Below are 23,229 nucleotides of genomic sequence, written 5' to 3'. Positions count from 1 at the left end.
TTACCTTCCCGCTGGTAAGCGGTACCTATTTATCTACTTGCCCCGGGGGTGCTTTCGAACTGCTAGGTTGGCAGGCGCTGGGACCGAGCAGCGGGAGCGCACCCCGCCGCGGGGATTCGAACCGCCGACCTTTCGATCGGCAAGCCCTAGGCGCTGAGGCTTTAGCTCACAGCGCCACCCGCGTCCCTCGCCCTGATCCATAGTCACTCCCAAAAACCTGAATTCCGCCACCCTCTCCACCCGTTCCCCGTTGGTTTTTTTGCAAAGCAGTTTGCATGACAAAAGATCTGAAGACAACCATCGCTTCCATTTATGCAACTGCTGAAGTGTGGGGAGAGGACTAGAGGCAGCCACCTGAGGGTCTAGCCCAAGTGTTTTGCATTGGAAAGGAGATGCGCTATGTGAGTGTGAGGGTCAGTCTGCACAGAGGGAGAAATCAGTAACAATTTCATTTGCTCCAACTTTATGTTTAGCCTGGAGAAGAGATTATTATTATTATTTTTAAAAAAAATTTATTGAGATTTTAAACAATAAAAGATACCTTCACACAGAGATTAATACAAAAGAATACATTAAGATACATTAAAGAAGGAAAAAGAAAAAACCTAGAATATATAAGAAAAGAAAAAAGAAAATAGAAAAGAAAGTAAAAAAGACATACAGATCAATTTTTTTACTTATTATTTCCATAACCCTTCTTCCTGACTTCCTCACATCTCCCTTTTTTGTGTTCCTTTTTACACAGCCATATTCAGCAGATATCTTACCCTCTTTCAAATCTTGATCTATGTTGTAAATTTCAACCCAATGTGTCTCCAAGTCTTCCTTTTATATCCTTTTGTTTACGTTTGACACAATGTAATCTAATTTTATATCACCCTTATCTTTTGAAACTTTTGTTGCCTACTCCTTCTACCTATGTCACTAATGCCACATTATCTTCATATCTTGCATCTTTTTAACATTCCAACATTTTAACATTTTAACACTCAGATAATTCACAATGTTTTTGCAAATAGTCTTTAAACTTCTTCCAGTCCTCTTCAACAAACTCTTCTCCCATGTCTCAAATTCTGCCAGTCATTTCTGCCAATTCCATGTAGCTTATCACTTGCATCTGCCATTCTTCCAGGGTGGGTAGGTCTTGTGTCTTCCAGTACTTTGCGATAAGTATTGTTGCTGCTGTTGTCGCATACATAAAGAAAGTTCTGTCCTTCTTTGGCACCATTTGGCCGACAATGCCCAAAAGGAAGGCCTCTGGTTTCTTAAGGAAGGTATATTTAAATACCTTTTTTAGTTCATTATAGATCATTTCCCAGAAGACCTTAACTTTTGGGCACGTCCACCAAAAGTGAAAGAATGTTCCCTCAGTTTCCTTACATTTCCAACATTTATTATCAGGCAAATGATATACTTTTGCAAGCTTGACTTAGCCTGGAGAAGAGATTAAGACAGGTAGGATGCCTGTCTTTGAATATTTGGGGGACTGCCACATAGACGATGGAGCAGCTTGGCATTCTGTTGGCTCTGGAAAGCAGGTCCCAAATGGACAGTTTCAAAGCCAAGCAATGGGATTCTGACTAAGCATTAGGAAGAGCTTTCTGGGGGCATTACTTGACTTGCTATAAGGCAGATTCTAAGTTAGGAAGAGTCACTTTTCCTTTCAGAGAAGAAATTAGAATTAGATGGTCTGACGTGGTACAAGGCAAGTTCCTATGTACCCATATCATGAACCTCTTTAGGAAAATTGGAGTGTTACAAGAGTTGCATGCCTTAATTTTCCCGGTCATTTCTGCAAAATTGCATTTTCAGAACGCATGTCTAGGGGAATGCTGTGCCAGTCCTTGAAATGAATGGGAAGAAGTCTGTGGCAAATAGGAGCAAGTCTCAGGGGTCAGCAAACTTTTTCAGCAGGGGGCTGGGCCACTGTCCCTCAGGCCTTGTGAGTGGCCAGACTATATTCTGAAAAGAAAAGAAAAAGAGCAAATTCCTATGCCCCGCAAATAACCAAGAGATGCATTTTAAATAAAAGGACACATTCTATTCATGTAAAAACATGCTGATTCCTGGACCGTTGACGGGCCGGATTTAGAAGATGATTGGGTCGGATCCAGCCCCCGGCCTTAGTTTGCCTACCCATGAGCAAATGATTCTAGCAGCTTTTGAGAATGGTAGGGTGGAAGGCAGGGAGGCGAACAGTAGGTGGCGCCAGAGCCAGTGACAGGTGGAGCCAACAGAATTCTTGTTTTGCCCCCATTCTCCTCCTCCCTGCTGATTTCTGCAAGGGCGACACTGAGACTAAGGAGGAAGAAGAAGCTGACAGCCAGGACTACCCTCTGAATTGGTTGTAAGTATGTAGACTTGGATTTGTCCTAATGGACCAGCCTCTGGGGAGTACAGCTCTTCACAAAGAGCAAATAACCTATGGGACTCATTGTCACTGGCAACCAGTACAATTGATAGTCAATGCCTTTTAAAATACGTTGTATTTAATTCTCGCCTAAAGCAAAAACAATCAGGAGATGCTGAGAGATGTCTAAAGCACTTGATACCTGAATCCTGATCCCACACCCAGAATTTATGTTTTCACATTCCACAGATAGAATTGCTGTGAAATTCCTTGTCATTGTATTTTAAATTTCATCCCTGAAAAGGAGGGCACAGCCATGACCCAGTATCAAATAGCACAGAACAAACAATCCTTATTTTTGGCACATTATGCATCGCAGCTCAGAAGGCAGAGTGCGCTTGACAAAAATAAAACACCACACATGCACGCAACATAATTCATTGTGTCATCATTGGAGACACAGAAATCCAGAGGTTTTCTTTAACACTCAGTGACAAAGACTGACAGAGTGTCTTCTAGAGGAGCTTATAATTTCTCTAAAAGCTGGTATTTGCAAATTGACTTATTTATAGTGAGTGCCTTCTCAGAGTCTTTGCGTTCCACATTTTGCTGTGAGGTTTTTATCTGTTCTCTCACACGAACAATGCAGGGAATTGGCCAAATAAATTCTTTGGCGTCTTTTAAAGATATAAATGTGGTGTGTTTCAGATGGAACTGGCTGGAGGGGTCCTGGGTGAGGGGCCAGCTTTTCTTTGCGATAGAAAGCTTTTTGGGTTTGTCTTTCTAAAGGTGAGGGAGTGGTGGTGGTAGGGACATTATAGAGGCTGGGGCATCTGATTACTGGCATCCTGTGGCCCTCCAAGTGTGGTTAGACTCATCACATCCCTTGCCCAGCTCAACCAGTGACCAGGTAGGATGGGAGAGGCAGCCTAACACCTCTGGGAGGGCCACCAGCCTATGTTGACTGGTGAGGCCTCTCTTACATCTTGCCTCCCCAGAAATCTACCACCAGAGATCATAGAATCACAGAATTTTAGAGCTGGAAAGGACCCCAAAGTTCATCCAGTCCAACCCCCTGCCACGCAGGAATATGCAGCTGTCCCATACAGGGATTGAACCTGCAACCTTGGTATTATCAGCAGCATGCTCCAACCAGCTGAGCTATCCAGGCTTAAGTGCAGGATTCTGAAGCTGTGACCTTTCACATGTGCTATACAGTGGTACCTTGGGATGCGAACGGGATCTGTTCCGGAGCCCCGTTCGCATCCTGAATGGAACGTAAGATGCGACGGCACATTTTGCCACTTCTGCACATGCGCGTGACGTCATATTGAGCGTCCGCGCATGTGCGAGCAGCGAAACACGGAAGCAAAGCGCTCTGTTACTTCTGGGTTGCCGCAGAACACAACCTGAAAGCGCTCAACCTGAAGCACATTCAATCCAAGGTATGACTGTATTGGCATAGCTGTCAACTTTCCCCTTTTCTTGCAAGGAATCCTATTCAGAATAAGGGAATTTCCCTTTAAAAAAAGGGAAACGTTGACAGCTATGTATATTGGAAGTATTGGGATTCAGCTCAGCTTGCACTGACGAGTCTGCCAGGGGAGAAAGGAGATAGAGAGAAGAAGCTCCAAACTTCCTCGCCTGTCCTTTATTACTTATTACATTTATACAACACCTATCCTCTAAGGGACGCGGGTGGCGCTGTGGGTTAAACCACAGAGCCTAGGACTTGCCGATCAGAAGGTCGGCGGTTCGAATCCCTGCAACGGGGTGAGCTCCCATTGCTCAGTCCCTGCTCCTGCCAACCTAGCAGTTCGAAAGCACGTCAAAGTGCAAGTAGATAAATAGGTACCACTTCAGAGGGAAGGTAAACGGAAGCAGCTTAGTCATGCTGGCCACATGACCCGGAAGCTGTATACCAGCTCCCTCGGCCAATAAAGCAAGATGAGCGCCGCAACCCCAGAGTCGGCCACAATTGGACCTAATGGTCAGGGGTCCCTTTACCTTTTTATCTTCTAAGGAGCTCGAGGTGGCATACAGAGTACTTCGGCCACCCCCATTTTATCCTCACAACAGCCCTGTGAGGGAGGTCAGGCTGAGAGGCTGAAGGTCACCCAGTGAGCTGTTAGGGCCAAGTGGGGATTTGAACCTGGACCTTCCTAACCACTACACCACAGAGACATCTTTAACCTGTGCTGATCTTCTCTCAGACGCTGGACTGATGCTGTCAGGGCAGCTTTCCTCATTCCCTTCTTCCTCCTCTCTTTTGGAGAGGAGATATCTTTGTATGCTGAGAACAAAGAGCTCTTTGTCAGATAGAACTAGGATTATTCCTGTCAAGTATAAATTTACTTTAGTAAACTTAACTTTCCTTTTTCCCCGAAGCTCAGGGTCTCAGGGTGAAACAAGGTCAGAGTGGGCTCCTCCAGCAGAGATTCAGTACTCCACTCACCATCCAAGCTGACTGTTAGTCCAACACACATATTCTAATATGTGTTCTATGCTACCCCTACTCCCCAGGAAAATGCCTAGCCATAGAAACAGGGAGACAAGCAGGACTGAGTCTGAACTGGGTGCAAGAGACTTCAGGACTGTGAAGATTGGGTAAGAATACTATTTTAAAGGAGGAGACTCTTGAGAGTCCCATGGACTGCAAGAAGATCAAACCTCTCCATTCTTAAGGAAATCAGCCCTGAGTGCTCACTGGAAGGGCAGATCCTGAAGCTGAGGCTCCAGTACTTTGGCCACCTCATGAGAAGAGAAGACTCCCTGGAAAAGACCCTGATGTTGGGAAAGATGGAGGGCACAAGGAGAAGGGGGCGACAGAGGATGAGATGGTTGGATAGTGTTCTCAAAGCTACCAGCATGAGTTTGACCAAACTGTGGGAGGCAGTGGAAGACAGGAGTGCCTGGCGTGCTCTGGTCCATGGGGTCACAAAGAGTCCGACATGACTAAACGACTAAACAACAACAACAACAACTATTTTAAAAAACCCAACCAAATATGTTTTATTTATCTGTTTTTTTTTTTAATTTACCAAACTAGACAGCCCTATTGACTCATTTACATAAAAGAATACCACCACCGGTACCAAGCCAAGTCCACACAGAACGATTCCTTTTTTATATACTGAGGAAGAGTTCTGTGGAACTCTCAAGCTTGCGCTGTTCGTCCTTTGGTGACAGGCACTGTCAGAGAATTCCTGCTTTCTGGAATCTTTGCAAAGCCTTCTGATGCGTTTCCATGCTGCCTCTGCAGCCCAGAATCCCGTGTTCCTCATTCTGAGGGGTGACCTCAACTTCTTTTGACATTCAGAACGACAACGAGAACTTCAAATGCAACCTCCCGATGCTTAGCCAGGTTACATTTTATGTCCATCACTCGCTACATTAACACTTGTTCCTGGGCCTGGAGGAAATTCAGCTCAGATTATCAGCATCTCTTGGGGGAGACAAAAAAAGAGAAAAAAGGGAGGGCGAGCCTCTTTCAGTTTCTGCCTCTGTCTCTTCTAAAGCTCTTTGGAAATGTTCATTAATTCATTTTCACAGCATCCCTGAGAAGAAAGATGCTTTATCACCCTTTTTATAGCAAAGGAAATGGCATGATTTGATTTGTTACTTAGCCCTATTTAAAGAGATGGGGAAACTGTTCTCTGATCACCGGTTTCTGCAGGAACGACCATCGCTTGGTGCTAGAGCACATGGAGAAGGTCCCAGATTTAATCCCAGGCATCTGGATGAGACCCCTGCCTGATACCCCAGAGAGCCCCTGCCAGTCCATGGAGCCAGTACTAGATGGACCAAGCACTTGGCTTAGGATAAGGCAGCTCCCGTGTTCCTATGTTGCTCTCACTGCGGGGGGAAAATGTTATTTTGGTGAGAGCTGAGCCAAAATCCCCCAGGAAACTTATGTTTAAAGAAATGGAGATTTCATATTTCCTAGTCCTTCCTCTAGAAAAAAAAGCCAATTTTGCAGAATCCCCTCCAGATATCCTTCATCACCTTTATTGCTGTTGCATCCATGGTTTCCCACCCACCCCTGATGCCCAAGAACTGTACATCACACCTGCGCTGCCTCCTCCTTGGGTGCTTTTGCTAGCTGGGATGCTCCCTTGAGCCCAGATTATCTCTTGCTTGCCTGGAAAGAGGATGGAGAGAGGCATCCATGAAAACTTAGCCTGCTGTGCAAAAGCTAAACATCGGCTTTTCTGTCCACTTTTGCTTCTCCTCTTGCCCACCACTGGCATGTGGCCCCTGGAAGACAGGGTTGTGGCCCTCGGGCAACGAAATCTCCCCATCTCTGGCCTGGAGCTTTGTGGAGGATGCCAAATGGGGGCTTGTGCTGTCAAACACCATCGCTGCAGCTGTTGTTGTGACTTCGCAGAGACTGCAGAAAACACCCCAACCTAGATTGGCACTCCGTGGTGAGGGTGGAGGGAAGAAGGTGAGTCCCACTCATGAGAGACTGCTGAAGACTTTCTCCTCTCCCTGGATAAATCCCAGCTGGCTCTTAGCCAACAAACAGGGTGAGGTGATTTGCACACAGCTCTGAGGGTGACCCTCCTGTCTTTCCATGTTTCACAATCTTCAGTGGCTTACCAGAATGTATTCCAGCAGGTTGTCAAAAGCATTGATCCATCTAGGTCAGAATGACTGGCTGTGGCTCTCTAGGGGGATGTTCCCAGCCCAACTTGGAGTTCATAATAGGATCTTAGAATTGTAGAGTTGGAAGGGACCCCAAAGGGTCACCTAGTCCAACCCCCTGCAATGCAGGAATCTAAACTAAAGAATCCATGACAGATGGCCACTCAAGCTCTGTTCAAAAACCTCCAATGAAGGAGTCCACCACCTTGCAAGGTACGTAGTCTGTTCTTCCACTGTTGAACAGCTCTTACTGCTAGAAGTTCTTCTGAAAGTTTAGTCAGAATCTCCTTTCTCGTCATTTGAATCCATTAGATCAGGTCCCACCCTCTGGAGCAGCAGCATAAAACAAGTTTGCTCCATCTTCCACGTGGCAGGCCTTCAGATATTTGAAGAAACGGCTTAGTCATGCTGGCCACATGAACTGGAAGCTGTACGCCGGCTCCCTCGGCCAATAAAGCGAGATGAGCGCTGCAACCCCCGAGTCAGTCACCACTGGACCTAATGGTCAGGGGTCCCTTTACCCTTACTATCTTAAAGGACGCGGGTGGCACTGTGCGTTAAACCACAGAGCCTAGGACTTGCCCATCAGAAGGTTGGCAGTTTGAATCCCCGTGACAGGGTGAGCTCCCGTTGCTCGGTCCCTGATCCTGCCAACCTAGCAGTTCGAAAGCACGTCAAAGTGCAAGTAGATAAATAGGTACCACTCTGGTGGGAAGGTAAACGGTGTTTCTGTGCGCTGCTCTGGTTCGCCAGAAGAGGCTTAGTCATGCTGGCCACATGACCCAGAAGCTGTACGCCAGCTCCCTCGGCCAATAAAGCGAGATGAGCGCCGCAACCCCAGAGTCGGTCACGACTGGACCTAATGGTCGGGGGTCCCTTTACCTTTACTATCTTATCATCTCTCGGTCTCCTCTTCTCTAGGCTAAACATGCCCAACTCTCTCAACCATTCCACATAAAGCTCCTCTGTACAAGTTCCAGCTTGTCAGTATCCTTCTTCAACTGTAGTGTCCAGAACCAGAAATTATTCCTGGTGGCATCTGACTAAGGCAACATAGAGCAGAATCATGACTTCCCTTGATCTGGACTTTAGACCTGTTGATGCAGCCTAGAATTGCACTAGTTTCCTTTGCTGCTGCATCACACTGGTGGCTCATGTTCAGCTTGTGGGCTGCTAAGACCTCTAGATTTGTTTCAAATGTACTGCTGTCAAGCGAGGTGACTTCATGGAAAGTCAGGGCTCCACCACTGAACCTCTCTTGCAGAAGGGCAAGCCGATTTTCCTAATACAGGGACCCAGGAATCGGTCCTATATCAAGCCCATTATTTGTCCAGATCTCTGCTTGCACATATGATATCTGAAAGAGGAGGAGGGGAGAGAAATATATGCTTATTGTCAAATGGCGGAGTTTTGTGTTGTTGTTTTTAAGAACACCAGCCTAGTAGTTTAGAGGAATAACATTTCAGCACCTGTGAGAACCAGGAACCCAGTGTTCAAAAGATGGAATCAAGATAGCCGCCCACCCCGCCCCCTTTGCAGTTAGATAGCTACAAACCTGAACATGATTTAAAATAGCATGACACATGGTGAAAATACATCAGCTCAGAACAAGCTAATTTAGTCCTGGATGAGTGAAGAGCTTTGCATCTTATTAATAGCAATGCAAATTTTGACATAATTGCTTTGAAACAGCACATCCAATGGATGAATCCATTATTATTTTAATGTATACAGTGATTGCTTCCCCCAGAGCCCTATTCTCCATAGATCCTTGGCAGTTTGGGGTAATAGGCAGGCAGAAGTCCAACAGGTGATGTTCCCTCCCCACTGTTGAGTCTTGCCCTCCCCCCCCTCATCTGTATGCTTGTCAGCATGGTGTGAAAAGCAAATTCATTTGCTTCACCAGTTTATGCATGCCTACTCGGAAGCAAGGTCTGTTGAGTACAATGGGAATCCCTGTACACAATAGCAGCCTAGGTTGTCAGAAGTACTGTGAAGTGGAGGTGCAGAATCTCTGGTGGTCTCTGTACGAGTCAGTGTTCCAATTTCAGCATCCTTTGAATCAGCCTCTGCAGGGACGGGGAGGCTGCCTGTTGCATCCCTGAATGAGTCAAAGCTCAGGATTTGACTCCTTCCAGTAATTACCAGAACAGTGGCTCCCAGAAACAATGGAGGTGAACCCCTTTGAGGCTATGCCAGGTCTTGGTGGGGGCTACTGTGGGCCACCTTTGCCTTTCCAAATTTGCTCAAATCGGCAAGGGGGTGTGGTGAAACAAAAAAGACCTAGTCACGCCTCCCCAAAGACCAGAGTCAACTGGGCGGAGGAGGGGATGAGGAACCAAGGGACCAGGTCTGAAGGATGATGGGAGCTGGAACACCTGGAGCTGGAACACCTCCAGCAACACCTGGAGACCCAGAGATATTCCCCACCTCTGGTGCCTTCCAGATGTAGTGGGACTGGAGTTCCTATCAGCAACATCCACTCCCATCATCCCTGACCACTGGGCGTGCTGGCTACTGGGGCTAATGAGAACTGAAAGTCCAACCGCATCGGAGGGCAACAGGCCTGACACTCGTGGCGTGGATGCCATACCAAGGCAGAAGATGGGAGCGATGGACCATTCCCCACACAACACAAAGCATCCTTGTGTCCCCAGCGCGTTCTGACTTTTACTTTTTCCTTCAGATCCTGCCATGCAGGGGGTTGGACTAGATGACCCCTTTTGGCCCCCTACCATTCTAAGAGATCCGAGCCGCGCGCCCGCGGGTGGGCGTGGCGTAAGGGAAGGGGCGGAGTCGCGGAGCTATTGAGGCCAACAGCCCCTGAATGTGAATTTGACATGCCGGGTGGTGAGTAGGTGTTTATCTTCCTCTCAGTTACCTCCCCGCCCCCGGAGGAGGACCGACGCCACGCGCGTCTGCTCTGACACGCACTCCTTTCACACGTGCGCGCGCCTACACGTGTAGGGAGACGGAAAGGCGGGCGGCCCGGGAGAGCGCTCGGATCGCGCGCGCAGCGCTTTGCGCGCGACCGGAGAGGGAGGCGGAGCAGCGCGCAGGGACTCCGCCGCCGCCGCCTCTGCTTCCCCTCCTTCGATCGCGGCTTCTCGCAGGCAGAAAGGCTGATCCGAATCGGGAGCTGGCTCCGAGGCAAGACGGGGACGGGGAATTGGGGCCAGGGCTCCCTTCGCGGGGTGGGGGAACCCCAGCCCGGCGCCCGGTGGGTGAGTCCTGGAGGGATCTCCGGGCTGGGAAAGGGAGACCAGCAGGCAGGGAGACAGAAAAGGAATATTTCATCTCCGCGCCCCCCCCCCGCCCCGCTTCAATAACACACACCAGCTGCCTCTTTAAATAGTGCAGAAATCGGGGCTCCCGAAAATAGTGAGAGAACTGCCCCCGCCCCCCTACAGTGGGTAGGAGGAGTAGGTCAAGACGGAGTGGGGGTGGACACGTCTTTGGCATTCACACATGCCGAGGAGCACCGGGAGGATAGGATCCGGCAAAGGCTTTGCTCCCAGAGGGGAGAATTGAACTCTAGCCCCCGAGGATGGAAACAAGGCGCCCCCTTTCTTGCTAGGAGCAGGGCACCAGGGAGGCTGGCCGAGATCAGGCATAGTATTGCTATACTGATATATGGCATTTACACGCCACCATTCCCTCCAAGGACCTCAAGACGCCTCCTTCCTCCTCAGTAAATCCCCACAACAACCCTGTGAGGTAGATTAGGCTTTGCTCCCAAGGTCACCCAGCGAGCTCCATGGCTGAGCAGGGATTCGAACCCTGCTCTCGCGGGTCCTAGCCCAACGTCCCAACCACTGTGCCACACTGGCTCTTGCATTAGCCAGCATCCGCCTAGGCTGATTCTTCCTCGGATGTGTACTTGCCCTGCCCCACAGCTGCAAGAGAAGCCTTGCCCCTAGGTAAAGGGTAGCGTGCCTGGGTTGGGACTTCGCCGCTGCCCACCATGGCTGCCATGCTGCCCTGGCGCCGGAGCAAGTTTGTCCTGGTGGAGGAGAATGAGAGCAAAGGCAAGAACAAGAGTTTGGGTCCCGGCTTGAGCTACGCCTCTTTGCTGTCCAACTTTGTTCGCTCCTGCCCGGACCTGTGGCCTGAGTGCCCCCTGGAGCGGCTGGGCAGCGTCTTCCGCAGCAAGCGCCAGAAAGTGGAGCTGAACAAGGAAGACCCCACCTACACAGCCTGGTACCTGGGCAACGCTGTCACCCTGCAGGCGAAAGGCGAAGGCTGCACCGAAGAGGCGGTGGAGAAGATCTGGGCCAAGAGCGAGTTCGGGAGCCGCAGCACCAAGATGAAGTTGACCCTCGGCCCCCACGGCATCCGCATGAGCCCCTGCGAGAAAGGTCTCCGGCGGCCCAGCCATGCCTATCTGCTGCATCGCATCACCTACTGCGTGGCCGACGGGAGGCACCCCAAGGTCTTCGCCTGGGTCTACCGGCACCAGGTCAAAAACAAAGCAGTGGTCTTGCGGTGCCACGCTGTCCTGCTCTCCAAAGCCGAGAAGGCCCACGCCATGGCTCTTTTGCTCTACCAGACGTCCCACTCGGCCTTCAACGAGTTCAAGCGGCTCAAGAGGCAAAACGACTCGCGCCACATCCAGCAGCAACTCCTGGGAGAAGCCATCATCCCCCTGGTGCCCCTACGCAAACTCCTCAACTGCAAATGCCCCTACAGGCCTCCGGCGGACAGGGGACGCAGCGCCCCTAGGCTGAGCGCCATCCAAGAGGAGGAGGAGGAGGAAGAGGAGAAAGCGGACAGGGAGGAAGGGGCCTCGGGCGCCCCTTGCGGCTGCGCAGCCAGCTCTGCAAACGGCAGGACCGGCACCAACCTGAGCAGCTGCGCCAGCGCTGCCGCTGGGGCTGCCACCGGTGCTGTAGGCGTCCGACTGTCCATTTGCACCACCTTGGCCATCGGCACAACTGATGGCAGGGCCCTCTGCCACAACGCTGACACCACTCGGGGCCGCAAGACGGTCAAAAGCAGGGAGAGGCCCGAGGTGCTGACTTTAGCCCATGAGCTGAGGGTCTGCACTTTGAGGGGGCCCCACCACCGGGAGGACTTACCATCTTGGGAGCCCCCCAAAGAGTCGTCTTGCCTGCCTTGTTAAGGATCCTGCGGGCATGGGTTTATTTTGCAGACTCTCCTCCCCGGTGATGGATTTGAGGGAGTGGGCGTCGGGAACATGTTGTTTCCTCTGCTGCTTTGTTCCCTCGTCGGGCTGCACTCGGTACATTCAAGGTTGATAGACGGCACATGGCAGAATGGTTAGTCCTTGCCAGGGGATGAACATTGTTGATGTGCCGGTTCTACCTAACTGATGTCTTATGGCCCGGTTTTGACCAAACCAACCCATCTGTTCCAGCCATTTTTATTCTTCTGCGGACCCTCTGAGGCTTCTCACTCCCTGCTCAGCCTGTGCCAACTTGTTGAACGACTGCCGGACACCCAGCACCCCACCTCTGGGATCAGGGTGGCTTGATGGTTCTTACACGTAGAAGTGAGGTTGTGCAGGCTACAGCGGCTTTTAATACTTGTTCGAAGTGGCAAAGGGGGGGGGGGAATGTCTCAAGCCGGGCAGAGGGAGCAAAATCTCTCTGTATATGTACGCCTCAGCATAGATATTTATTTATATGTAAAGAGTGCTCAGCCTTTGGATTTGTACATGTTTTTGCATGCTTCCTTCCTCCCCACCCCTGGTGAGGGATATGTGCGACATCATACTGGGCATCTGATTTTGGAAATCTGTATTGGGTTAGGAGGCCAAATGAGGAACACTCTTGGAAGCAATCATTTCCCCTCCAACCAACTAATATTGGAGCTGTAGGAGTGGAAGTGAGGTTTAAACTTGGGTTTCCAATTCCATTGCATTTCTTTTTCACTAGCCTTCTGGGGCCAGGGTGCTCTGCTGTCAAAGCATCCAATTTTGTGTGTCCAGAAAAGGCAGCTTCTCTCTTTTGAGTAAGGGCCCAACCCAATTAGGTTCCCCACATTTTTGAATAGGTAAATTAAGTAGTGTGTGTGTGTGTGTGTGTGAGAGAGAGAGAGAGAGAGAGAGAATATATCTGGCTAGCCTTTACTCAAAGCAGAGAATCTGCTGAATTCCTGAAACCCTCTTTAAAAAACAAACTGGGTTTCTAGTCCCCATTGTTTTGAATTCACACAGTGGAAAGGTAAACATAGGCAACTGATGACCCATCATGGGCTAAATTCAGCACTTGCTTCCCTCCCTTGCAGCAGCTTCTCACATGGTCCCAATGGATTCCCTGATCCTTTTTGCTGCATATGTTGATTCTTTAGTTTGCTGCATGTCAGAGACTACCCAGAAAAAGAAGAATCTGGATTCCGCAGGTTTTTATCGATGTGTGCACATGTCTGTCAACGATACAAAGGAGGCAGGAAAGACATGAAGGAACTGAAAGCACTGTTTTTGGAACTCCGTAGCAACAATAAAGCACAAGAGAACCAGGCAATTCCTAATACATTGATTGGGACTTGCTCCCATTTCGGTCGATTTGGAAAGCTGAAATGTGGATGAGGAAAATCTGGGAAGGCCTCTGGAGGTGAGTTGTCGGGGGTTGGAAGCCAACTAAGCCTTACTCAGAGGAGACACCCTGGAATTAACCAACCTACATTAGTCATGTCCATCCAGATCAATGGGGCTACTCTGAGTAGGACTGCCATTGGCTACAACCCATTGAAACTGGTAAGCTTCACACCAGGCATTGAAGCACTGTGATACCACTTTAAACTGCTATGGCTTCCTCCAAATAATTATGGGAACTGTAGTTACTAAGGGTGCCGAGAGTATTTAGGAGACCCCTATTCCCTTCCCAGAGCTATAATTCCCATAATTCCCTGAAGATTGTTAAACCACTCTGGAAATAGTAGCTATGTGGAGGAAAATGGGATCTCCTAACAGCACTCGGCACCCTTAAACTACAGTTCCCAGGATTTTTTGGGCGCAAGCCTTAAAGTGGCATGATGCTCTAAATGTATATGCAGATGAAGCCCTAGAAAAGACTATTAGTTTCAGTGGATCTGCTGTGAGCATGAGTTGGTTGGATTTTCAAACTGAGAGTTTAAAAATCAGCAAAGGTTTGGTTCTGTTCTGGGGAGAAATCTGCCTTTGAGACTCGGAAATGAAATATATGATTTCAGCCTACATTTTGCTGCTGGGGAGGGCTCAGTGCTCAGCTGCAGAGGGCAAGCTCTGCACATGGAAGGTCTCGGATATTGCCAAGGTTGCAGGTGTGATCTCTGTATGGGACAGCTGCATTGCAGGGGGTTGGACTAGATGATCCTCAGGGTCCCTTTCCAACTCTACAATTCTATGATAGATGTGTGTAAAGTTATGCGTGGTATAGAGAAAGCGGACAGAGAAAAGGTCCCCTCCCTTTCTCAACCACACCAGAACGGGTGGCCATCCAATGAGGCAGGAGAGAGACAAAAGTACCGTACTTCTTTATGCAGCAAGTGGTTAAACTATGGAACTCACTTCCACATGAGGCAGGGATGGCCACCAGTTTGGACGGCTTTCAAAGAGGATTGGACAAATTTTTGGAAGATAAAGCTACTAGCCCTGATGGCAATGCTCTCTGCCTATGGTTGGAGGCAATAATGCTTTTGAATTACCAGGCGCTAGAAGCCACAGAGGGCTCAGGTCCTGTTTGCAGGTATCCCACAGACATCGGGTTGGTCTCTGCAAGGACAGGATGCTGGACTAGATGGACCACTGGCCTGATCCAGCAGCCTCTTCTTACGTTCTGCTCATAGGCCTGATCACTGTGAGAAGAGAATGCTGAACTAGATAGGCCTTCTAGCTGAATCAGGCTAAATCACTCTGTGTATGTTCTTAAAGACTCATGCCTGAAACATTGGAGACCTCCTCCCAATCGGTGTAGGGCCACACTGAGCTCTACAGGGCTAATGCACTGCTTGGGATGTTCCCTTGCGCCCACAAAGTCCCCACTTCAATCCTCAGCATAAATATTGGGTTATATCTAGGGAAGATTCCTGCTTGACACCCTGTAGAGTCAGGCGACTGGCACCCAATCTGGCACCTTCCAGATGTTGCTGAACCCCAACTCCATCAGCTGATGGAAGGTGAAGTTCAACAACATCTGGAGTGTACAAGGGTTCTCAGCCCTTATGTGGCCAATATTGAGCTTAATGTGTCGAGGGGATATTCTGGTACGGCAGCTGCTGAAGACTTATATTTTACTGGTGAATTTGGATTGCCTTTTTAAAAAACAAATAAAAACTCCTTCTCCCTTTCGGCTGTCTCAAGACATGTTTGCCTGGGATGGGATTGTGCGTCTTCTTTGTGTGGGGGCGGAATGCAGAACCTGGAGAGAGAACCTTAGCGAGTCATTATTGAAGAAACTGGAAGTGCAGGAGAAGTGTGTTTGTGTGTGTGTGTGTGTGTGTGTGTACAGGCATAGGTCTGTGACGGAGGCAAAGCATGATAATAACTGCTTTGCAATCTTTGTGCGCAGAAAAGCATGTTTCCCCCGCTCTCTTTTCTATATGCATTGTATTCGGCTGGGGAGGGGGAGGTGATGAGGTCAGAAAGGAATATTACACCTAGCGGCAAACGACTGTCTATTTTTAGCTACTTCCTGTAGCAATTGCTTTTCCAGAAAGATCCACCGAAGGGAGGGGGGCGGAAATGGGGTACAACATCAACTTTGAGTGGTCACGGCAAATGACTTCTTTTCTTTAAGTTGGGCCACATGGCAAGGCAACTCACTCCCAGCTGGGAGGTGATGGAGCCAGCTAGCGATGGACATTTGACTTCTTTATCCGCTTTCCCTTACTCTCCTGGCTCAAGCAACTCATATGAGCTCTCTACCAAGCTGCTGAGTCAAAACAATGCTCTATCTAATTCAATATTGTCTACACTGACTGGCAGCATCTCTCCCAGGTTCCAAGTGGGGGTCTCTCCCAGCCTTTACCTGGAGATGCTGGGAACTGAACCTGGGGTGCTCTGCATGGGAAAAAGGAGCTCTAACCGCTGAGCTTTGTTTTTCCCCTGTCCAAAGCTTGGTAGATGTTTGGAGTTTTGCTCCCGAAATAGCAAAAATCATGGGGGGGGGGGCTTGTTATTTCTGTTCTTAGCAATAATGTCTCACGGCAATTGCAAATACAGTGGTACCTCGGGTTAAGGACTTAATTCGTTCCGGAGGTCCGTTCTTAACCTGAAACTTCTTAACCTGAGGTACCACTTTAGCTAATGGGGCCTCCTGCTGTCACTGCACCGCCGCAGCACAATTTCTGTTCTCATCCTGAAGCAAAGTTCTTAACCCGAGGTACTACAGTGGTACCTCTGGTTACGTACTTAATTTGTTCTGGAGGTCTGTTCTTAACCTGAAATTGTTCTTAACTTTGGGTACCACTTTAGCTAATGGGGCCTCCCACTGCTGCCATGTGATTTCTGTTTTCATCCTGAAGCAAAGTTCTTAACCCAAGGTACTATTTCTGGGTTAGTGGAGTCTGTAACCTGAAGCGTATGTAACCTGAAGCGTATGTAACCCAAGGTACCACTGTAAGGCTGAAGTGACACCCCCCCCCCCAGTTCCATTCCTCTATTTTCCCTCAGGGTTGTTCTGCCAAGGAAACACAGGCACCTTGAGCACTCCTTGCAAGCTGATTGGAAATGTGGAGAAGTGAATATTGGGAAAGTGAGAAACAGAGGTGAAATTGACATATCCCTACCCCTGGGTAAGACCTCTAAACTAAGTTGCTGGGTGGGTTGGGAATGGCAATAGTATATCAAGTGCTTCTTTGCACAAAGAAGGTTCTGGATTCCAATGTCTTCAAGTTAAGGTTGCGCTTGGAAAGGCCCCTCTCTTGGGGAGCTGCTGCTGCCAGTCAGAGTAGACTGCACCTGGCTAGCTGGATCAGGAATTATGCTGGGTGGGAGTCAAAGGTATGGTGGTCCCTGCAGAGGGTCCTGCTTTGGCCACCAGCTTTTCCAAGCTGGGCTGGAAGAGACCTCTGTTTGAAGCCGTGAAGAGCTGCTTCCAGTCAGTGTGCGCAGTATTGAGCTAGATGGACCAAGCATCCTCCTCACTATAAGGCAAACCTTGTGTTCCTATGATTCAACATTAAACTGAAACTGTACAGAAAGGCAGAAGAATAAGAAGTTGAACTGAAAAGACCACCAGGCCTCCTGAGATGTTCAGCTCAGACTTCATGCCGTTGTGTTATTGCTCCCTCCGCCCTCAAATAGCCACGACTGCTAGTGCCATCAAGCTGAACAGGTCCTGTCCCATGTGCCACACAGTAGGGTGGGGAAACTTGTTCCAGCCCAAGGGCCACATCCGCTCCTAAGCAACTTTCTGGGGGCCGGATGCTGGGGTGGGCGGAGCATGAGACAAAAGTGAGCAGAGCAATAAATGTGAATGTTGACTTTTGTGTAGCGCGTTTTGTGCAGTATTTTTCACCCGCTCTTCATCCTCCATCCGAACTGCATTATCTGAATTCAAGGACACTTTCCAGCCAGGGAAAAACACTTGAGGAGGAGCAAAGCGTGGACAGTTTGGGGAGGGTCCTAGGGTCCAGATAGAGAGCCTTAGAGGGCCGCATTTGACCCCATTGTTAACGGAGAAATCTGAGGGCTCCCTTGGACAAAAAACAAGGACACCAGCCAGGAATACCAGAGCAAAACAGCAGCCAGTAGGCTTGGTCTTTACTGAAGACTGTCAGGACAGGACTCCCACCTGCCACAAGGTAGAACAAGATGGAAGCCCCGAACAAAAGAGCACCCAAACTTTTATTAGCTGCTAATCCCCATGTTAGGTAAAGGTAAAGGGACCCCTGACCATTAGGTCCAGTCGTGACTGACTCTGGGGTTGCGGCGCTCATCTCGCTTTATTGGCCGAGGGAGCCGGCGTACAGCTTCCAGTTCATGTGGCCAGCATGACTAAGCCGCTTCTGGCAAACCAAAGCAGCGCACGGAAACACCCTTTACCTTCCTGCCGGAGCGGTACCTATATATGTACTTGCACTTTGATGCATTTTCCAACTGCTAGGTTGGCAGGAGAATCCCCATGTTACACCCCCCCCAACTACATCACTAATACATCATGGTTACATCATGATAGGGGAGGTCTGGTGGCAGTAATCTGAGCATCCTTGACCCTGCCCCATGGTTCTCCTTGCCCTCCACCAAACACCCATCAAGTGTAACAAAGAAGATATCTACATTTCCCTGTTTCCCAGCCAAGTTAATCACACCCTTTTGTCTTCATCTGGGTTTGTTATTTCTGGAATGGCTACCTGTCTGGCACTCAGGTATCAGGATGCCAGGGATTTTCACTCAGGCAGAGGGGCTGGCTGAGTAGCTGAGCTCACATGTCTATATGAATTTCTGAAGCTTTCCCTGTGAGCCAGTACATAGATACATTTATCAGTGAATTCTTGCATTTGGTATCGTGCAGCAAAGGCCCTTTGAATAGATAGGAAGAAACTGTGATGAAGTGTTTTGTGGGGACAAATCACAAAAGTCACAAAAGCAATTGTGCTGGTTTTGGTAGTGGGCTGCATGTGCATGATATCTGCTGGAGGGGCAACCCCCCCCCAACCTATACATAAATTCCTGCAACACCATCCCCGTGGGGCTTGACTGGAGAGAGAATCTGAAGAGAGGCTGCTTCCGTGCCACTCTCTTGGTGCCATCCCTCTGACAATGAGGCCTGTGTGCCTCCCCCCTCCAATTAATCCATATCCCCAAGCAGCTGGTGGCTTGATGTGCAACTTGTGACATTGGGTGCCTTTCCTGACTCTCAAATGAGCTCTGCAAGGGACACTGCTCTCTCTGTTGCTCTGCCCCTCCTATCTTGGGGTGGGGTGTGTGAGCACAGTGCTTGACTGTATTCCCCCCAGATCCATACAAGCTTCCTCCTTTCCAGACAAGAAGTTGGCAGTGGGACACCAGGAAAGAGGCACTTGCCTGGCTTTCCAGAGGCCAGGGTTCTTCACGTAGGATTTCGCCATCCGATCCCAGCTCCATCACCTGTCGCCCTTGGATAGCTGTCAGGCACCCGTGTGTCATAGCATCTTAGAGCTGGAAGGGACCCAAGGGTCATCGAGTCCAACCACCTGCAATGCAGGAATCTCAGCTAAAGCATCCAGGACATGTGGCCATCCAACCTCTGCTGAAAAACCTCCAAGGAAGGAGAGGCCACTACCTTTCTGTTCCGCTGTCAAACAGCTCTTACTGTCAGAGAATTCTTCCTTCTCATTTCTTGTACAGTGGTACCTCAGGTTAAGAACTTAATTTGTTCTGGAGGTCCGTTCTTAACGTGGAACTGTTCTTAACCTGAGGTACCACTTTAGCTAATGGGGCCTCCTGCTGCCGCCGTGCCGCCACCAAACAATTTCTGTTTTCATCCTGAAGCAAAGTTCTTAACCCAAGGTACTATTTCTGGGTTAGCGGAGTCTGTAACCTGAAGCGTCTGTAACCCGAGGTACCACTGTAACTTGAAGCCGTTGCCTCGAGTCCTACCCTCCAGAGCAGGAGAAAACAAGCTTGCTCCCTCTTCCATGTGACAGCCCTTGAGATATCTGAAGATGGGTGGCTATCATATCTCTTCTCAGTCTCCTCTTTTCCAGGCTAAACATACCCAGCTCTTTTAAGTCCTTCCAAAAGGCTTAGTTTCCAGACCCTTGATAATCTTCATTGCTTTCCTCTGCACTCGTTCCAGCTCATCCCAACTACTGGGAAGCTGGGTCTTCAAGCGGCCATTTTAATTTCCCATCATGCCCCCAATGGGGCATTGACGCCTCTAGTGGTGCCTGCTATTTAAATTTCCCACAGTGCCCTGGAGGAATGATACATCAGTGGGGCATGATGGGAAATTAAACTGACTGCCCATCACTGCTACCAGGTGAGCATAACTAAGGTGGGAGGGACCCCTAGAGAACATTCATTCATTCATTCATTAAATATGTCAACAAGTGACTAAATACATAATTAATAGTAATGTCCAGGGTACAAACTACCGTATTCTAGAACTTATCTCCTTGTAAGATAAGAAATGTATTTTGTGAAGCTTTTCTTTATGAAAGTTTCAATTTTAATATTTATGTTAATGTGGGCTTTTTTTAAAAAAAAGGATCTTTATTTATCTTTATTTTAAAAAAATATTTGTCCCCCCCCTTCCATTTTAGAAACAACACTCAATATGACTTTTTTTTTCAAAACAATCAAGAGGGAAAACTAATAATCTGTACCAAACGTGTCTGAAAAATAATAATCAGGGACATGTCGCAAACAGATGACACAACGTTTATCTCATAGTTGTTAGACTAGGCCTGTGAAGACTCGAGTTCAAATCCCCACTCAGCCATTAATGATTAGGTATCTCAGGCCAGTCACTTATGTCTTAGTCCAACTTACCTCACAGGGATGTGAGGATAAAACGTACCAGAGAGGTACAACTAACAGTGCTTTGAGCTCTGATAAGGAAAGGTGGGATACAGATTTTCATTCTTATTCTTTAATTAAAATTATATGCCGCCCTTCATCCAAGGATCATAGGGTGGTTTACAATATAAAACACAAAAATCTATACCGTAGTGACAAACAAAAACACCTTCCACATTCAGTTTAAAAACCCTCTATTGCAGCATTTAAAGTGGTTACTAAAAACATCTATTGCAGCACTTAAAGCTCTGCTTAACAATCTTGAGGCAGAGAAGCAACAGCGACAGCAGCAGGAACCAAAGTATGACACATTTCATTTTAGCGAGGTGCTAAATATTTGCACAAATGCAGTGCTTAGGTGTCTACAGTATCATTGCAAGGGAGAAAACCAGAAAAAACTCATCGTCCATGTTCACATTGGCCTAGCCCTTTCAGAAGCTGATATATGAGCCGAAGTGTCCCATTGCTTGTGAGAAACTATCCTGCTACCACCTTTTGTTGTTCTTAGCCAGTGATGGAAGTCAGGGCTGTGATTTACATTTGAAGAGAGGACACAAGCCATAGAGGCCATAAACAACAAAGTGATGCACACCCATTGTCCGCAGAAGGGACTTCCCAACTCATTTTTATTTTATTTTTTTGGTCTCCTACTGTGGGAAAAAACGACAGTCACTTACAGAAAACAACAGAGTACAGGCTCTTCCAGACGATTTCTTTATTGAGCATTCATCTTGATTTGTTTGCACAAAATTTATGTGGAGTTTATACAACATCACTGATTATTGACTTAAAAAAAATATATCTTTTTTTTTACAACAAAAATGTCTTCTTAACATGAAACCACAGTGTAAAGTTTCAGTTTCTTGCTGATGTACATGGGTTTCTAAATCATAATAAAGATAAAACAAAGATATATTTTCAATCATTTGACTCACTGATGTTCTAAGTACCTCAGACTTCCCTCCCCTTCTTACTTGGGTATTTTGGAGTTATTGGTTGAATGCGTGTCATAATAAATCTAAATTGTTGGTTACCAACTTTTTCGGTACTATTTGATATTTCTCGTTACAAGAGTTAATCTAAATCAGTCAAAAAATTTAATTCTCCGCAGTGGTCTTTCAGGTATTGTTTGAATATATCCCAATCTTTACTAATTTTTTGTTTCGCTTGATCCTTTATCTGCCTTGTCAGTTTACTCATCTCAGCATATTCCATCAGTTTAATCAACCAATCTTTTTTTGATGGTATCGTTTCACTTTTCCAATTCTGAGTAATGAAAACTCTCGCTGATGTGGTGGCATGCATAAATAATTTCTTTAAATCTCTTGGAATCTCCCACCCGATTATCGACCATTCATTCTGAGTTGTGTCCACAGAGGTCGCACCACCCAATGATGTTTCCATTATTCCACACTTTAAAATGCATTTCCCGTTTTCCTACCAGAAAAAAATCTGTGGCTGTTGGGGTTTTGTTTTTTGGGTTTTTTTTGCTTTTATGGGGCAGAGAAGCACAGTTGTTGTGCCAGAGCACCAAATCCGCTTTAATTGTGAGACCCAATTTTGCCTATGATTGAATCACAACTGCAAAGTCTAAAAAGTGGCCTTGCATCAGTGGACACTTCCCGCCCTCTAGTGGTAAGACTAGAAAAGAAGAAAACCTGGGCTGGATGAGGACTGGTAGTTTTTAAGAGTCAAAAGTGGTTTGAGCTGAGAGAAGCCTTGACTTCCATCCATGGTTGCCTCTAACCCTGTTTTCATTCCCAGAGGTCCATTTCCTTCTGAAGTTCAGGTGCCAGTGGTGGGCAAGGCCGGTGGCAAAAGTAGGCGGGCAATATATGTAAATTTTTACCTTTGCAGCAGTAAGCTAATTTCTACACAAGCTCACACACCTCTTTCTATTCTCCATCCAGGCACACAAACACAAGACATCATCAGATTTCAAGGGCACATTCTAGGCAGGCTAGAGTACCCAAGGTGTGGCTTGTGGAAAGAGGAGGGTAGCCTGGGGTGATGCCAAAAGCCAAAGAGATGGGATTGGAGGTCTGCATTTGCCCCCCTCTCCTCGCAAGTCTCAGGTTCTAGTCAAACAGCCGTTGCCATTTTTAAAACTTTCTCAGGAACAGAAGTAGAACAGTATGCATGCTAACACTTTTCTTATTTAGATTTCATAGGGCATCACATCACTTTTTTGTTACTGTAATCTTGCGAGCATCCCTGTTAAGTCATTTGGCATTATTATTGTCCATCAAAGCAGATTTATAAGTCTGCAGCCTAATGCTCCCATGGTAGTTTAGCAACCAAGAAAAACAAAAGGCACGCACAGCCACTGGCAATAGAAACTTACCAGCCGTGCAGCCAGGTAACGAGCGATTCGGTGTCAGATTTATCATAAGCAAACTCACGCCAAAGCAATAAAACAAGGCAAAACAATTAAGCTAATACAAGTCAATTTAGCAACCTTCCAGCAAGATTCATCCCCATAAAACAAAAACAATTCAGTAAATCAGTTATTTTATTTGCAGTAAAGAAAGAAGAATAGTTATTTCAAAGATAAAACATTCAGTGATTACGTAAATAAATCTCATGGCAACAACTTCAGCAAAACCAATTCCATAAAACCTGTTTATTCAGCATTCATCTGGATTTGTATGTTTTAATCACACTGAATGATTCAGTATCTTGCTGCTCACTCCTAAAAAGCTGGCTTAGGGATGCGTAATGGGCTGATAAATTGTTATTTTTAAATACAGAGGTATTGCCATCTCCATAATGATTCACAAGGCTCATG

The 23,229-nt window shown here is 47.6% G+C and overlaps 1 protein-coding gene across 1 annotated transcript; it reads left to right on the top strand.

Annotated features, from left to right (window-relative positions):
* Window positions 1–9,609: 9,609 nt before the first annotated feature.
* Window positions 9,610–15,286, top strand: FAM43B (family with sequence similarity 43 member B). Its single transcript, XM_082230357.1, has one exon. The coding sequence runs from the start codon at window positions 10,962–10,964 to the stop codon at window positions 12,117–12,119; it is 1,158 nt and encodes a 385-aa protein (XP_082086483.1). The 5' UTR covers window positions 9,610–10,961; the 3' UTR covers window positions 12,120–15,286.
* The last annotated feature ends 7,943 nt before the right edge of the window (window positions 15,287–23,229 follow it).

This window comes from Podarcis vaucheri, assembly GCF_965113315.1.
Source record: "Podarcis vaucheri genome assembly, chromosome: 7".
In the NCBI taxonomy this organism is placed as follows: domain Eukaryota; kingdom Metazoa; phylum Chordata; class Lepidosauria; order Squamata; family Lacertidae; genus Podarcis; species Podarcis vaucheri.
Note: the sequence above shows the minus strand (reverse complement) of the source record. Positions and strands in the feature narration are given on the sequence as shown.

What these genes read in the sequence shown, in the direction of transcription:
- FAM43B (XM_082230357.1), top strand. Translation starts at nt 10,962, where the DNA reads ATGGCTGCCATGCTGCCCTGGCGCCGGAGCAAGTTTGTCCTGGTGGAG.